Below are 16,831 nucleotides of genomic sequence, written 5' to 3'. Positions count from 1 at the left end.
CACATTCTAACAGAATCGGTGAAAAGAGAGTCATATATAGACACATTTTGGCAAAAGTTTTGAAACACAAACATAAAAAGTTTTGAAATGTACAAGTATCTAGGCCAGAAAAAAGCATATTTTCCACAAAGGTGCAAAATCCAGGCCACCTTGACTCCTCTGCAGTGTTCAGTCCCAGAAACAATGGGCCACGGGGAGACGTTCTCCGATGTGTGAGGTTCGCGTGGTGCACGTGCCAGGTGCCCTTCTAGAAGTTAGTCCTTGCAGTCAATGTCATCCTTCTAGAACCAGGGCAAACTTCATAGTTGAGGTCATGACAGACATGTTCTGAGGACCACCAGAACCTGTGGAAAGAGCTAAGTTTAAATACTTGTTATAAAAGATGCAAAAATTCATTTTGAAAGCAAATATACATATACATATAATGCAAAAATAGATACTATAATAATAGTTGTTGAATATAAAAATCTAAATTCATTTAACAGAGCCAAAGAATTAGATGAGTTAAAAAAAAAAATGGATGCTAAACTCCTGGTCTTACATAGGAGAGGGACTCCAAAGAGACCATTTCACTCACGTTTCATAATTAGAGAAATATAAGCTAAAGAAGGCTTAGAGTAACTTAATGGTAAATACACTATAATGCAAACAGAAGCTTCTGAAACATGGAAGATAAAAGCAAAGAAAATCTAGCCCATGTATTGAAAAACAGAAAGCAGATGTGAAAATTACAAAACAAAAAATATAATTGCTGATCAAATATAATCATCCTGACCATAAATTCGAATTGGTCAAACTCCCTATTAAAAGGCAAAGACTTCCCAATTGTGCTTTGAAGAGGTAATTGTAGCTATATACAACAGAGTGACAGAGAAAGGTCAAAGGTAAAAGGTTGAACAAAGGTACAGTATACCAAGCAAACCAAAATGAAACAAGAATCCCAGTGTTCATATTAGTGCAAAGCGAATACAAGGTTCAGGTGTTAAGGAGAGTCATTTTCTATAAATAAGGGTACAATTCACCAAGAGAATAATACACTCATGGACCATTATTGCTCTAAATTGCATCTCACTGAAATATATAAAGAAAAGCCTGTTAAAAATACAAAGGGGAATTGATAGAAACACGAAAGTATTGGGAGCCATAATATCTGTGTGTGTGTGTGTGTGTGTGTGTGTGTGTGTGTGTGTGTGTGTCTTGGGCAGATCACCCAAGCAAAAATAAGCATAGAGGAACTGAATAATGAAATTAATCAGGCTGATTTAGCAGCTATGAATCTAAAGAAAGTCAGGAAATAAAACCATCTCTGTGTGATGAAGACCCCAGGTGGTTAAGCTCATTCTGGGCTTGTTCCAAACAGGGGCCTTTAATATTAACTGTTGCCAGACCTGAGTGGAAGGCCATCCCACGCTGCCCCTGGTTATTTCCATGGTGTGGCCTTGGGCCTTGTGGGCGAGGGCACCAGGCTTCTGTTCACTTCAGTTGCTTTATTCGCCTTCCCCTGAGCAGCCCCAACCCTGCTCATTCAGGATTTATATTACAGGAAAATCTCCTTATTTTATAAATTAGCTGATTAGCAGCTTTAATTCCATCTGCAATGTTAATTCCCCCTTGCCATGTCACATGGCATATTCACAGGTCCTGGGAATTAGGACATGCATATCTTTGGGGGGCCATTATTCCGCCTGTCACTGGATAACCACAAAGATAGGCCTTGAGGTAGACTGTTCCCCGCTTTGCTCCATGGGAGAGTGCTAGTGGGAATTCTATCCCCACCCCAGAGGCCAAGAACCTGGCCTGTCTATCTGAAAATGCAGTTCGTACAAGAACCCTGAGGGGACACAAAGCTAGAATAAATATTGTGCATCTTCCCAGCAGGCAAGTTTTGCTCAGAGATGTGGGAAGGAAAAGCATTATTTTTATCTTAAGATAAACATAGATACATTATTAGAATGCTAAGTATACATGAATTTTTAAAATAAAGTAATAAACTTTAAAGAAATCCATGCTTTGCCAGTGGGCTGTCCTGGGCTATTCCCTCTTCACTCCCTTTCTTAAGTATATGTCCCTGCTTCTCTGTCTTTAGGGACATTTCTGGTGAGGAAAAAACGGTCTAAGAAAGACTAATTTTAGCTAAATAAAAGAGAGTGCTCATTCTAATGTGGAATCAGTCTGTCAGAGCCAGGAACGACTTTGGAAAACATCTAGGCTGACTCTCTCAGGCTTACCCCACGTCATAGCTAGACAGACCCCTATCTCAGTGTCCACGGCTCCTGGTCAGGCCACTCCCCCAGCCTGCTTCATGACCAGCCTATAATAGCTCAGCTGCCCTGGGGCTCATAGCATCTCAGCCCTTTCTACAACATCCAACACGGTTTGATTGGATTTTTCAACAGCCCGTTGGGATAGTTAGAGTGGGTCTGTGCTGGGCCCTTGAGAACCAGGAAGCTATTGAACGAGGGTGGAGACAGAAGCACAGGTGGCAGAAGATGCTAGATAACCCAGAGATCAATGTCAGGTCAATCTTGACCTTCTAGCAGGACCCACACTCCTGCCACAGGGAAGACAGAGCAGGGTGGCCTCTACTTTTCTGCTCTTTAAATGCACAACAGCTATTGTGATGTCTCAGGATTGCATTTGCCACTCAGGTCCTTTTACTTCACGGTTGCAGGACTTGTCTCCATGACTTGTTGCTGCAGACTGGATGCTGAGCTCCTGCAGCTCAGGCCTGGTGGGCTTGGCCTTCTCAGCCTGGGAGGCACTGCATAGGAGGGAGTGGTCAAGCATCAGGCTCTGGAGTCAGACACACCTGGGGTCGAGGCCTGCACAACCACTTCCTACCTGTGTATCTTAGTCTAGAAAGGGAGCCTGAGATTCTTGTGAAAATGATTTACTAAGAGTGTGCTCAGGAGAAGGGGAGAGAAGCAGGATGAGGCTAGAAGGGAGCTAGCCAGAATGCTGTCTTGGTGGAGACCTGATTAGCCTGGCCCCACAGGGTCTCTGGAGCATAGCTTGCACTACAGAGCTGGGCTCACCTTTCAGCTAAGGGGCTGGAGTTTCATATGTGTGTGTCAGTCACTGGCTGCTGTGGAGTGTGAGGCCTGGCATAGCCTTCTGAAGCCAGGAAGCTCCTCCCCTTAGCTGAGAAGGGAGTGAGCTCTTAGCAGCCCACCCTCACTACAGAGCTGGGAGGGGTGTGCCAGTCCTGAAGAGGGAATTCAGCAGGACCAATGGCATCTGCCACACCTGGGAGAATCTCAATTTGGGGAGCCTCAGTTTGCTGGTGAAACTTTCCAGAGTGGGCATAATAATAGCACCTACCTCCTAGACTGAGACTGATGTACTGCTTAGCACAAGTGCTAGAAGGAGCTCAAGAATTGTCATTTATTTTGACTTTGCTAGACCCCTGCAAACGGGTGTTTTTTAATTGGGTCATCCTTCTTAAGTGTCACTTTTGTGTGTATATGTGTGATTTTAGCTCCCTTTAAGGGTCTCAGAGACAAAGGGGTTCTAGAAAACCATGAGACTGGCCTAGGACAAAGGAAAGGAAATCTACCCAGAGTTTTGGCCTCCCACCTCTCCTCCACCCCTCCAAGCCATAGCCATTTCCTTCCATTTTTGCCCCTTCAATATGGGCATGGCTTCTTGAGGGCTTGAACATATGTCTCCATTATGGTCTGCAACCTTAGATCTAGCCATTTGAGAAGAAGTTGTCATTTGTCCAATCTCAGGTCATCTACTTATTATACTCAGGTGGCACCTTGCAGAGCCAAGGGTCCATGGAAAGGCTAGGACCTCTGCCATGTTCTAGGCAGCTCATCACAGCTCATCTCTGTCTCATCCTCAGGGACGTTTGACTCTCCTCCCCTATGTCCTGCTCCCCCAAACTCCTTAAACTGTCCGCAAGCTCTTTCCACTACTGAAGAGTGTATGCTCATACCCAGGAGAGTGTGCTCATACCTCTTTCCACTCTCTGGACTTTCAGGAAAAGAAGCTAGTTATGCAGCATTTAAAAGCATGATTCTGGAACTTTTGTGAGAGCATACTATGAATATTAAAACCCTATAAGATCCCCCAAATCCAAAACCTTTCCCCAAATCCTGAGTCTTCCAATAAATTGCTGCACCAGAAAGACAAACCAGGTATATCATGCCTTTCATACTCACAGGACCACTCTTCATGCACCTACCCTACTTTGAGAAGTACCTCATCCTCTTCATACTGCTCTCCAGGCCCCCAGTAAGGATACCAGCCCAGTCGCATCTCCATTTGTCCTCTCCTCGACCCCGGATCCCAGGTTCCAGCTGCACTGGGTGTTGGCTTGTTCTCTTTCCTCCCAGTCTTTGGAGCATCTTACCCTCTCTTACTCTCTGTCTAGAGTCAGAATGGGTGTGAATATCTCCCTGTATCAACCATAGACCGGCTCTGGGTGGGATCTTTTCTCAGGGTACTCTGATGGTCAGGGAGCACCAAGGTAAGACCATTGGTTTCGGGTGCTCTGCAGTCTTGGTGGAAGTCTTTTGCCTCTCTGGGAAGAGGTTAACTAGATCACTGATCCCCTGGGCCCCATCTAGTCCTAAGAGTCTAGGAGCACAGACCAAGCAGTCCATCCAGCTTGGTTGTCAAGGCAACAGAGATACTAAATGGTCCACAAATGGCAGAGCTGGTTATTTATCTGACAGCAAGTGGTCAGGTGGTCAGCTATGAAGATGTGGGTCCCTTGGTCCATTCAAGAAATTGACATGGTGAACCCAATCAGTGCCTAGTCCCTAAGCTAACAGGATAGAAGTGCAATGATGATACCAGCTGCTGAATAACTAGTATGGGCCAGGCTTTGTGCTTGATGCTTTGTACAGCATTTATTCACTTCATCATGCATCCAATACCTATGTATTGATATATATGCTATGACCTGTGCTGGGAGTTAGGAACCCAGAGATGAATCAAGTTACCCTCAGTCCGGTGGGAAAGACGGGCAAGTAAGTTGTCTTGTACCATGATAGAGTGCTCTGGGCCCATGGAGGAATAAATGGCCACCAAGACTGATGGGACAGAGATGGCCTCTCCGAGTAGGGGTGCCTGAGCTAAGGCATGAAGGGTGAGTAGCCACTGTCCAGGCCGAATGAGTGGGGTTGGAGGGAAAGACTTTCTAGATGGATGAACTTACAGAAAGAAAGGGGGGATAGAGTGGGAAAATGAATGAATGAACCGAACGAACTGATAGCAGACCTGCAGGTAGTTCATTCTTGCTGCTGTGGAATAGTGAGAAGTGAGGACTAGTTAGAAATGTGATTGAGAAGTGTGCAGGAGTCAGTTGGTAAAGAATCTTAAGTGCTCTACTGAAGAGCTCAGAGATTGCCCTATAAAGCTCAGGGAGCCATGTAAAGATTTTACAAGATCACATTTGAATCTTGGAATGATCCCTTCATTGATTCTGTGGATACTGCGGTGAGTGGGGCAGGACTAAAGGCAGGGACCCGGGTGGGAGGCTGCTGTGGTTCAACAAATAGGGAACGATGGTGGCTAAACCCAGGGCTTTGGGGCTGGAGGACAGGGATAATTTGGGAGCTATGAGCAGACAGAACCAACAGGCCCTGGTTATGGCTTGGATGAAGAAAGAGGAGTGAATCTAAGATGACTGTCAAGTTTCCCAGCTGGGGGGTGGGCGGTTGGCAACACCAGTCTCAGAGCTGGACAGCACAGGAGGAGGAAGGGGCTTGTTGGGAAAGATGATGGTCCATTTTGGGACATAGTGAGCTTGAAGTGCCTGGGAGAACCCGAGGAGGTATCCAGTGGGCAGCTGGAAAACAGTATCTGGGTTGGACTGAGAGATTTTGGAATTCACAGCACACAGTGTGGGGGTCATGAATGAGGTTGCCCAGGGAAAGTGATGAGGGCAGAACTAAGAGAAACACCAGCATTTAGGGATGGACAGAAAGATGGGGAACTGATTCTGAGTGGGAGTAACCAGGAGGTAGGAGGGAACCAGGAGAGAACATCATGGAAGCCAATAGGTGGGTTTCATATCATGAATCCTACAGCCACCTGCAAGGTAGGTAGCATTATCTCTCCTTCAGAGATGGGGAAATTGAGGCTTCAAGAGAGTAAGACTCAGGATCTTGCAGCTGGTCAGTGGTGGAGCTGGGATCTGAACCAAGGTCTCTCTAATTGCAAAATCCAAGAAGCTGTTTCTATATCATGTTTAGCAACACAGGGCTTGGCACAAGTAGATGTTCCATAAATGTTTGCTGGATGGATACTGTCAGCAACAAGAAATGCTAAAAGATTTCCACAACAAGCAGAAAGACCCTGGAGTGTGCCTGGGAGCATGTCCACAGAACGGAAGCGGCTTAGAACTTTTTATAGCATCGCAGACATGGTGATGACAAAGGCTGGCCTTCCTTCAACTGCTCTGTTAATGATCTTTTAAAGTCCTTTCAGAGCAAGTGGGTTTTTTTCTTCTTTCCATTCTTGCTTGCAAACGAAGGATGATTTTAGAATCCAAGCCTTTTTTATTTTGCTAAAGTACATGATGAGTAAAATGGTCTCCCAGTCAGCACTTTCCAATTTTGAAAGATGCTAAAAACTGATATTTAAAAGCATGCGTCTCTTCTTTATGCTTCAAAGGGTCTTGAGGCCTGTTGGAGAGTACAGGATGCACAGTGGAAAGGTAGCACCACCTGCAAGGCTGGGCCTCACTGCAGAAGGCAGGAAGTGATGGGGGAGGGGACGGGCATGCAGGCCAGGACCCAGCTGGTCTGGTGACTGCACAGCACGGCCTCCTTCAGCCTGTTCTCTATGGGGTAGGGCCCAGCCTGGGTCCTCACTCCCTGGAAAACTACCAAGAGCCCCTTACCCTGACCTGAGAGGGGGCATTAGAGAGTAAATGTTTGTTGAGTTAATAAATGAGTCACAGAAGCTGTTGTACAACTTATACCTATTAACCACATTGAAATAATGAGATAATAAATAACCATTTATAGAGCATTCGAATATAGATTTTCCTTTGAAATGAAGATGGGCCAGGGGAAGGTTATAAAACTAATACTAGATAGTATTTATTGGACAGTTACTATGTGTCAGGAGCCGAGTTAAGCACTTCATAAGGATTGTCTCATTTAGTGCCCCCAGCAACCCTGTAAAGTAGGTATCACCATTATCCACAATTTGCAGATCAGGAAATTGAAGCTACAATGGAAAAAAGGTGCCACCTGAGGCCACCCTTAAAGCCTGTTGGTAGAGCTGATATTTGAACAAAGCTCAGAACTCAGACTCTGAAACTTGATTGGGAAGCTTTGTGGATTCCAGGAAGGTAGAAAAGTCTAGAATAAAGGGTAGGAAGGTGGGGGGGGGGGGGGCTCATCTGGGTCTCATATCTCATTTGTGCAGATACCATCCTGGGGACCAAGGAAGCTCCCTTCCCTCCTCTGGCCTCAGTTTCCCTGCATGTGCAGCGCAGAAGATTAGACAGTTTCTGCACCCTGCGGAGTTTGGAGGAGAGCAGAGGAGAGGCCAAGGCCCCTTAGAGCTGTCAGCTTTAGCCTCCAGCCTGTGCAGACTTATCCTGCTGCTTGCCCATGAGACCAGGGAGGGCTGACAGCAGGAACCAAGGGCAAGTTGGCCCCAAAGAGGGCCAGAGAATCTGAGGTTTCCCTGCCTGCCCTGCTCAGGCAGAGCTCTTGGCTTGGAGCCTAGGGTGCACGAACATTCTGCCCACAGCCTCAAGCACTCTAGGGTGTGCCATCATCCACTCACCTTACGTACCTGTCCTTCTGTCCACAGGGCAATGATGTGAGGATCATCCTGGGCCAGTTTGACCAGCATATGGCAGCAAAAGTGTTCTGTTGTGTAAGTAAAACTTTGAGCATGTCTTTGTGTCTTTGGGAAATTTCACAAAGTTTTTTCTCAGACTCATTCTCACTGCCTGGTCAGTCAGTGAGGTCCTAGGATTGGAGTCTGGAAGCAAAAGTTATACTCTCACTGTTCTTTCTTCGTTTTATGGAGCTAAAACCCCAGGGCTCAAAACAATGCCATCATAGGAGGAACCAGTGACCGTCATTTACCAAATCCACTGCCTAACCTGTTGTGTAAGCCCTGTCTGCTGATCCTAAGTCCCCTTGACTCAGCCATGCTCAGTAGAGGCCTATAGTGTGCACTGTGCAGAGGAAGATACCACTTACGGGGCAAGGCTGAGCTGCCTCAGACCCCTCCCTACCCTGTAAGCAGGGCTCAGAGTCTTAGCTTGAGAGTTAACTGTCAACTATTCATTATCAACCCCTGAATCCTTTACAGTTGTCTGGTGTGTGACAGGTGACAAAGTACTTTTTTATACCTTATCTCATTGACTCTGTCCAATAACCACATGAAGCAACTATCATTAGCTCAGTTTACAGATGAGGAAATAGAGGCCCAGAGAGCAACAGGGCCTTTTCAAAAGCCCTCTGCCAGTTCATGGCAGAGCTGAGGTTCATTTCTATTCACTTGATTCCCCATTGAATCCTCTTTTTTCCATATGAGGTTCTAACCTAAGTGTATATAGGAGTTCTAACACAGGAACTAAGTCTTTCCTTTTTAATGCCATGGCTCCCCCTTGTCTGCCCTGAGTCAGGAGAAAGGTCAGCAGAATGAGAACCCAGTTATGTGAGTCGTCATCGACCCAATAAGCTCTTCCTCTTAGACTGAGGTTAATTTGGGTGTAGTCTCTAGTGTTGGGCCACAGGCCTCTATTCCCTTGAACTTTTGTCAGTAACTTGGACGAAATTATAAAAAGCAGCATGTAGGAATTTTAGAAGTTGTGATATATGTAGGATGACAGAGTTGGGGTGCAAAGAACCTTAACAGGCTGGAACATTTGATTAAATCCACGAAGATTAAATTTAATAGTCCTAACAATAGGTTATATCAGAACAAATCAAGCCACCTAAGTCCAGTGTGGTAGAGGCATAACTGAGGAGTACTGTGTGTTGAGAGCAGAGACATTGGGGTCTTTGTTGACTTCAAGGTTAGTGTAAGCACAGCTGCCAAAGGAGCCAAAGTGACCAGTCTGCATGTCCACACTCAGGGTGGGTGGCCCCTCTGCTCTGTGCTGGACAGACTCTGCCTAGAATGTCCAGCTCAGCTCCTTGTGCCTGTTTCAGAACAGATGCAGGAACTGGGAGCAAGGAGAGAGCCATAGCTGGAAGCCACAGTTGCACAGCAATATTTCATCCTGAAGGCCCAGGAGCAAAGTGAGAACTGCCTGATCATCTCCCGAAATCCCAGGGAAGAAGGAGAAGCTACGAGGCTGACATTTCAGGAGATTCTGGGTGGAGCTGAGAGCTCTGGAGTCTGTCTGCTTGGACTTGAACCCTTGCTCTGCTGCTTGGTTACTGAATTTGGTCTTGTTGTCACTTTCTGAGCCTGATTTCTCACCTGTAAAGTGGAGATAATAATAACATCTGTCTCATAACATTGTTGTAAAGATTAAATGAGCAGAAACACTGCACAGCACCTGATGTATACAGGGAGCCCTCAGTAAATGTCAGGGGTCTTTTGTAGTTTGTCATGGAAGGTCTCAGGTGTCTAAAGGGCTGCCAGTGTGCTGGAGAGTTTACTAACTGATGGACTCTACAAGGTTGTATTAAGCATCCTATGTATCAGTTAAGGATAACAAGTGGTCATTTCATATGAAAATCTAAGGAGGGACATGAGAAAAATTTTAAAAATAGCAAATTGATTTAATACATTCTACTTCAGAAATCATAAAACCTTATACATTTACCATGTAGGGTCCAGAAATGGCCGATTTTGGAAAGGAAAATAATTGGAGATGTGCTCTCTTTTAGGGAAAAGGCGGTCCCCCCCTCGCCCCCAATATCCCCAGGTCTTGAAAGCAGCTGGTGCATGGTGGGTAATAACTCCAAGAAATCTAAATTTTAATAAAAATGGTCAATAGAGGCACCGCACTGAGCACTGGCCACCTCCTATTTGCAAGAAATGCAATAAACCTCATGTTCTGATTTGAGCCAAACTCGAGCTCAGGCGTGACTGTCATTTCACTCTGTGCCAAGCATTGGGATTATTTTCTGAGTAGCATTTCCAGCCGTGGCTTTGCTTCAGAACAGATGGTGTGGCTGTCTCTCTCTTGACCCAGAGCCCCAGGCTGCCTGCCTTTCACATGACATGGGACACCACCCCACCTTCTCACCCCACTCTTCTCTTTCCTTTTATTGGATTTTGGTACTTTCAGATGGACCTTCCCTTAGAGTCTTTGCTGGCTGCTTTGTTCGTGCAGGAGTTTCTCAGAGGTCTGGGGTGGATGTTTATTCCATGTGTCAGACTCTCAGATGGATCTGCCCTCCAGCCGTTCAGTCTCATCTGGTTAGGAAGGAGTTCTCTGGCAGGTCTGGAAGGTCCTGAGGGGAGTCTACTGGGTGTCTTCACAATGGATCAAGACTGGGGTGTGTGATGGCGGGGTGGGGTTTGCTGCTCGGAGCAGAGACCCACAGAGAGAGCCTTCCTGCCCATGTCGGGGTCAGAGCACACGCTGCATGGAAACATTGCGTCCCTGCCATCCAAATACCGCAGTGCAAACTTTGCAGCATGTTGCTGTGTTCTTGAGATTGGAACTGCCACCCAGTGGGCGAGCAGGCTCCAGCAAATGTGAGGCCTATTTATAGCCCTGTGGCAAAATGTTCATTTTGGCTCCAGCACAGTCCAAGCATGGCATGGTGCTTTTGTCTTCTCCCTCCTTGGTGGTCTGGTGTCAATTCTCCAGCACTCTGACCTGGGTTCTGGTTTTAGCTCTGCCAGCTGTGTGACCTCGGGCAGGTCAATTTGTATCTTTAATCCCTGGCTGCCTCATCTCTAAAATGGAAGCAATGATCTCTGACCCGTCAGCCTCATGGGGTTGTCAAGAGGCTTAAATAAGGCCACCGAAGGGAGACCATCGTCCCAACTATTAACTGCTTTACTGACGTGAGGATTTCTAACAGTATTTTAGTGAACTATAATATTATAGGGAAATTAGGCACCCAGTGCACAAATTCGTGCACCTTGAAAGGACCTGTGGACCGCGAGGCTGCGGTAGGCACAGGGGTGGGTCTCGGCCCATCCTCCACGCTTCCCACCTGGCCCCTCCTGCCATAGCCCCGGGTCCCCTGTCTGCCGGCAGCCCCACTCCTGCTGCTGCTCCCACAGGCTGACTGCGCGGAGCCATTGGGGCCGGCACCAGCAGTGGGTGCAAGCGGGGCTGGTGCCATCAGTGGGTGCAAGCAGTGGGTGCAAGCAGCGGCTGCTGCTCCGATTGCCCCTCAGGGGTGATCAGGGCCAGCAGCTGCTACTCACACCCGCTGATGGTGCCAAGTGATCGAGACCAGCGCCAGGCACTGGCAGCAGGTGCAAGTGGCAGCTCTGGCGTCAGCTGTGGGTGCAAGCAGGGCTGGTGCCGGCAGCAGGGACCGTGGCGTGTGGGAGCAAAGAATTTTCAGTAACCACCAGAGGTTCGCCCCGATGACAGAGACTGGTTCCCCACCTTGGTCTGGTGCCCCCACTTACCTGCTCCACCATCCCCGCTGCAGCCAACACCCGCCATGTTCCACACATGCCCCCTGATGGTCAGCACACATCATAGTGACCGGTTGTTCAGTTCTGGTTGTTCTGCTGTTCGGTCTATTTGCATATTAGCCTTTTATTATATAGGATGTCCTTCTTATATGGGGAGGAGAGGAGGCAAAGGGAAGGTTAATAAGATAAGAAATGGTATTTTTAAAAAATTACTCATCATGGTTCCCTGTCTATAGTTAATAGGAACCAAAGCAGTTCATGGGACTAAACAAGGTGAGCTTAGGACCACCCGTCGCCACATGGCAGGGTCCATTTGGTGGCTAGAGGTCCTGAGACCACATTCTTACCAGAGGCAGAGAAAATGAAAACCCAGGTGACCAAGTAAACTGGAAATGTGTTCCTTCAGTCACTCCACATTTGTTGGGTGATCTCTGTACACCAGGCACCGTGCTAAGTACTGAGGACCCCGGGAGGAGCAGACACCACCCTCCAACAACTCCCCATCTGGCAAAGGAGACAGCAAAGCATACCAGTAGCCACTTAGAGCTCACATACCCAACAGCCTCAGCTCTTTTGAACGTGGGAGTACCGGAATGGTGGCCCAGCGGCTTCTCCACAGTTACTTGAGACAGTGGATGATATATTTAAGTCCAGTCTACCTCCCTTTTAGACCCTCACTCAGAACCTGTTTACTTTTGCTCTATACATATGTTTAATCGTCGCTGCATTCCAAGCCCATACCAGTCTAAAAGCAGCAAATTCCTAATGAGGAGAGGGACTTGATGATAGTGAAAAGTGACTGTCTAGATCTGACAGCTAGAAAGAAGAGAAAGCCATAAAAAGTGGATCCTAAACTCCAAGTTAAACAGTCCAGGGCTATTTGGTATTTGGACTGGTCTTCCTTATCCCCATGAGCATCACCATCCATGGCCCATAATAATGACTGATGTTCACAATGAAACTATGAGTTACCCAAAGGAGAAGGGAACAAGAAGGAGCAGATAAATGTTCCTGAGTGCAGTGTTGGACAGGCCTGGTACACATATTATCTCATTTAATTCTTACACCAACCCAGTGATACGGGCTTTGCTTTCCACAGGCTGTAGATGAGAAATGCGAGGCCCAAGGTGTTGTTTGCTAGTTAAGAGCTGGTGTGGGGCAAAGAATCTACAGCTGCTTGACTAGAATCTTTTTTTTTTCCCCCAGAAAGTCAGGTAGACCATTTTTTATCTTCATAAAATGGACTAATGTTCTAAACAAAGTGTGGTGTCACTCAGATGGACTAAACTTCTGTTTTCTGGAAAATTCACTCACAAGGAGCAACTCCAAATGGGACAGTAGCAGGTCAAAGAGCTCTAACTGCGAGGCGCCCGACTTCCTGCTCAGTGCTGCCTCTAAATTGTCACATGGGCTCTGTCCTCAGAGAGTAATGAATACCTGACTAGAAGACCTCCTCCTATCCTTACTCTGTATTTATTGACTCTTATTTAATGTACACTCCTAATAAGTGGGCTATCTTCTTGCCTCAACGTGTTAAGCGTGAGAAGGCTTCCCAAAAGTTTTGTTTTTTTTTATTTTTCTAAAAATAGAGGGGAATTTCAAAAAATGGACTTTGAATCTACTTAGAAACTTCTTTCTGGACTCAATTTTGATGGCACATGACATTCCCACATACTAGAATTTTCTGGGTGCATCTAACCTATCAAAAAGCATGCTTTTCCTGATCTAAAATCATCACAATAAGAACCAAAGCCACCCTAGCTGATTTGGCTCAGTGAATAGAGCATCGGCCCGTAGACCAAAGGATCCCGGGTTCAGTTCTGGTCAAGGGCACGTACCTCGGTTGCAGTCTCCTCCCCAGCCGGGCCCTGGTCAGGGTGTGTGCAGAAGGCAACTAATCGATGTGTTTCTCTCCCGTTGATATTTCTCTCTGTCCCTCCCTCTCTCTTCCATTCTTTCTATAATCAATGGAAAAATATCCTTGGGTAAGGATTAAAAAATAACAACAACAACAACAACAAAAGACCAAAGCCAAATAGAGGTCCAATTGAACAGTCTGTTGATTTTTTTTTTTTTTAATGGTAGGAAGGCAGTGTGGTTTTGCAGCATAATAGTCAGCAGATCTAGGTTCTGGGCTGACTTTTCTCCCTGGCTGTGTGACCTTGAGAAAGTGACTATCTATCTCTGATTTTTAGTTTTCTCATTTCTAAAATGAGGATAATAAAGTCTGCCCTGACCACCTCAAAGGATGAACATGAATGACAAATGAGATGTATGTAAAGCATACAAATGTAAGGGACTTTTTTTTAGGATTGAATTTATGTACAACAAACTTTAGGTGAAGATTCAGAGAGACTGCTCAGTTTGCCAAGAGGCATCTTATATAAATTGCATACTTAGACTAAATTTCCCTGGCCCCTTGCAAAATTGCTCCCCCTGGGTTGTGTTTTAAGATTTTGATCTCGGCTTTTAGTAAAGAGGTATACAAAAATTGCCTATGAAATCTGTTTGTTGTAGGCATCCTGTTGATACCATGCTGGCTAATATAAGACTTTTTTTTTTAGGGTTAACGTCTAGAAAACATTTTGTTTCCCTGAAAAACTGGTCTGTTTTCTCCTTGTTAATAATGAGAGCTATGCAGATAATCTTATTGCCATTTTTTCTTGGGCTGCCAGGAAGTTCCTGGTGAAATATACAACTTATTATGTGTAGTGTTGGAAATGCGGTCAACTGGTCTATGTTCTGTTCTCTTTACCTCCTATAAACATTTATATTTTTTCAGGTCCTTATGTTTTAATTTTTATTCAGTGTTAATTATTCTGTTACATATGTTATCCATAAACTATCTTGGATCCCTTGAGAGATAGCATGTAATAGAAAAGTTAACAAATCCTCTGGTAAGAGGAGGCCTGAGCTCCTGCCATCTCCCCCTAAACCAACACACACAACATACACACCTCTCTCACAGAGCACAAAGCCTTGGACAAATGTTTAATTCTTGGTGCCTTCATAGTCAACCCATGTGTTGCAGGCATATGAGGAGAACATGTACGGCAGCAAATACCAGTGGATCATCCCAGGCTGGTATGAGCCTTTCTGGTGGGAGCAGGTGCACACAGAGGCCAACTCATCCCGTTGTCTCCGGAAGAATCTACTTGCTGCCATGGAGGGCTACATGGGTGTGGACTTTGAACCCCTGAGCTCCAAGCAGATCAAGACCATCTCAGGAAAGGTCAGTGCCTTTGTCTGTCCATCTCAGCCCCCAAATCTCCTTTGATCATTTTATCTGATTATGTTGGTAGAAAGTGCCCTTTACTGTGTGTCACTGGACCTCTCTGAGCTTCACATCTATTAAATGGGAGTAGCCATCCATCCACTGCATGCCCTGCTAGGAAACGGGGGGCATCAAATAGGGTAAGGGTGTTTTGTAAGCTCCTAACACAGTGTACATGTAAGAGGTAGAGTTGTGACTTTTACAGTACCAACTACAAGTGTTGCCTCTGAGACTCTGCTATAGTTTTATCCTGTGCCTGTCAGACCGGGAATATCGTTTCTCAGTCACACTGATGCTCCTGTCAACCCAGAGAAGAAAGACTCTCAAGTAGACTTGGGGAAACATGTGCTGCAGACCAACCAGATTGGTCTGAACCCCAATTTTGCCACTTACCAGCTATGATCTTGAACTTGAGTTCTCTTAGCCACTGTTGTATAATAGTAGTAAAAATACCCCCTCTGGGGTTAAAAGGAGGATTGATAGCAGATTGTGCAAGGTGGCTAACATGGTGTCTGATACTTCAGTACTGTCATAACTGGGAGGAGGACCTAGGCAGGGTGCTTAAATCCTTGGGGCCTCCATATGTTCTCACTAGGTATTCTGAACCCCTGCCTTGCTTGTCCAGTAGAGCTATGAGGGACTCAGGCAATATGGCATATGTAAAAGCGTTTCAAAAGTGCATACATGTTCTGTATCAGTGTGAGTATTATCAAGAATCTGGTGATGACAGCCCTGGTGAAGATGGTAACACTCTTCTCAATTTTAACTACCAGCCAGAATTCAATTCAGCAGTGCACATAATTCTTTTCTGTCTTCTCAGAGCTCAGATCGTTAAATTCTATACTCAGCTCCAGAATTCTTACAGACCCAGTTTCATTTAAAGAATAAACTTCATGTAAAGTAAAATATATGTATATTATTTTATCCATTATTTAATCTCAATTGGAGCCAATTCTGTAAGAATGGTTTATTGATTTGTCAAGAAAATGCCAAATCATTAGGACACATTTTGTAAACAACTCTAGATCATGCTGGCACCTGAGAGACCCTAGAAAAATACTCTGGTTAGGAAAGGTTGAAAGAAATATTTTTATACCAAAATCAATGAGTATATAAAAAGGTTTTGAGATGCTGAATAATGAGTAGAAACAACTCATATTTCAGCAAGTGTTATTATTAAAAGTGTCAAAGTTTGTACTTCATTAGAAGATAATTGGTGCAGGGATACCCTATACTTTAATCTAAAAATAGTATAAAATTTGAGGAAAATACAAAAACTAAGGGAAAAAATGCTATGCAGGCAGACAGTGTAATAATTAAACTGAGAAACTTAAGGAAGACCAAATGATTACACATGAGACTGTGAAGCTAAGTGGGAGGTGAGGGCCATGGATGCCATGGGAAGGGCCTCAGCTGTCATCCTCAGGAGCATGGATGTGACCCCAGGCAGGCGAGCCCCGATGTGAGCTGTGCACAGGAATGCATTTTGAGAAGATAATTTTTTGCAGTGTTCCTCGTAGCAAATATTTTGACTTTATACCAAATCATTTCCCAGGTCAATTACTTTCCTTTTTTATTTTTGATTTAGGAAGGGATAAGGCTGGTGAGGAGGCTGACCTTACCCCTCTATTGCTATGCCTGCGAATGGGCCACCTTGGGGCTATTCCTGGGGATGTTCATTTCATCCCACAGTGTGAGCAACTGACTCCTGGGCTTCCCAGGATAGAACAGTGCCATGGGAGCAAAGGCAGGCTCCTGGCTTGAGGCTGCTTCCAAAATTCCAGGAGGCAAAGTCTTTGAGGCAAGAGGCAGCTTTTGTTACATTATCCAGAGGTTACAAGATGATTGAAGTTACACAGGGACATCTGTAGCCTTTTAGCCTCTTAGAATCAGAGGCCTTAGGGATCACCTAGAGATCATGTAGACCAGCCTCCCATCAGAGTTTGAGATCCTTCCAGTACCAAAGGACTCACTATTTCTCCCTTAATGTCCCCTACTGGTCCCTCTGGGCCC

The 16,831-nt window shown here is 45.6% G+C and overlaps 1 protein-coding gene across 1 annotated transcript in view; it reads left to right on the top strand.

Moving 5' to 3' along the window:
- Positions 1-16,831, top strand: part of GABBR2 (gamma-aminobutyric acid type B receptor subunit 2) — a 249,382-nt gene that overhangs the window by 85,880 nt on the left and 146,671 nt on the right. Inside the window, exons 5-6 of the mRNA XM_054727422.1 lie at positions 7,783-7,848; positions 14,576-14,776. Of these exons, the coding sequence (XP_054583397.1) occupies positions 7,783-7,848; positions 14,576-14,776 (267 nt within the window). The remainder of the gene's footprint in view (positions 1-7,782; positions 7,849-14,575; positions 14,777-16,831) is intronic.

This window comes from Eptesicus fuscus, chromosome 15, assembly GCF_027574615.1.
Source record: "Eptesicus fuscus isolate TK198812 chromosome 15, DD_ASM_mEF_20220401, whole genome shotgun sequence".
Classification (NCBI taxonomy): domain Eukaryota; kingdom Metazoa; phylum Chordata; class Mammalia; order Chiroptera; family Vespertilionidae; genus Eptesicus; species Eptesicus fuscus.
The sequence above is the reverse complement of the archived record's forward strand: the minus strand, read 5'-3'. Positions and strand labels throughout refer to the sequence as shown.